This window comes from Herpailurus yagouaroundi, unplaced genomic scaffold (assembly GCF_014898765.1).
Source record: "Herpailurus yagouaroundi ecotype Mexico unplaced genomic scaffold, PumYag 64019, whole genome shotgun sequence".
Classification (NCBI taxonomy): domain Eukaryota; kingdom Metazoa; phylum Chordata; class Mammalia; order Carnivora; family Felidae; genus Herpailurus; species Herpailurus yagouaroundi.
In genome coordinates, this window is record NW_024417412.1 from 1 (window position 1) to 384 (window position 384).

At 56.0% G+C, this 384-nt stretch overlaps 1 protein-coding gene across 1 annotated transcript in view; it reads right to left on the bottom strand.

Moving 5' to 3' along the window:
* Positions 1-25: 25 nt before the first annotated feature.
* LOC121024370 (uncharacterized PE-PGRS family protein PE_PGRS20-like) overlaps positions 26-384 on the bottom strand; it is a gene marked incomplete at its 3' end in the record, with an annotated part of 2,440 nt that continues 2,081 nt past the window's right edge. Inside the window, exon 3 of the mRNA XM_040466605.1 lies at positions 26-258. Coding sequence (XP_040322539.1) covers positions 26-258 — 233 coding nt within the window. The remainder of the gene's footprint in view (positions 259-384) is intronic.

The following is a 384-nucleotide window of genomic DNA, read 5'->3' on the forward strand; positions in this document are numbered from 1 at the left end:
TCCCCATCGCCACTGTTATCCTCACCATCACCCCCATCACCACTGCCATCCCCACCATCACCCCCATCATCATCCTCCCCATCACCACCATTGCCATCCCCATCGCCACTGTTATCCCCACCATCACCCCCATCATCACCCCCATCACCACTGCCATCCCCACCATCACCCCCATCATCGTCCTCCCCATCACCACCATCACTATCCCCATCGCCACTGTTATCCCCACCATCACCCCCATCCCCACCGCCATCCCCACTATCACCATCACCACCACCATCATCCCCATCATCACCATGTCACCATCAACATCATCTTCCAACATCCAGATGAAGTGCCAGCTCTTTCTCACAGCACAACAAGAGGCGTTCAGCTATTCAGGTT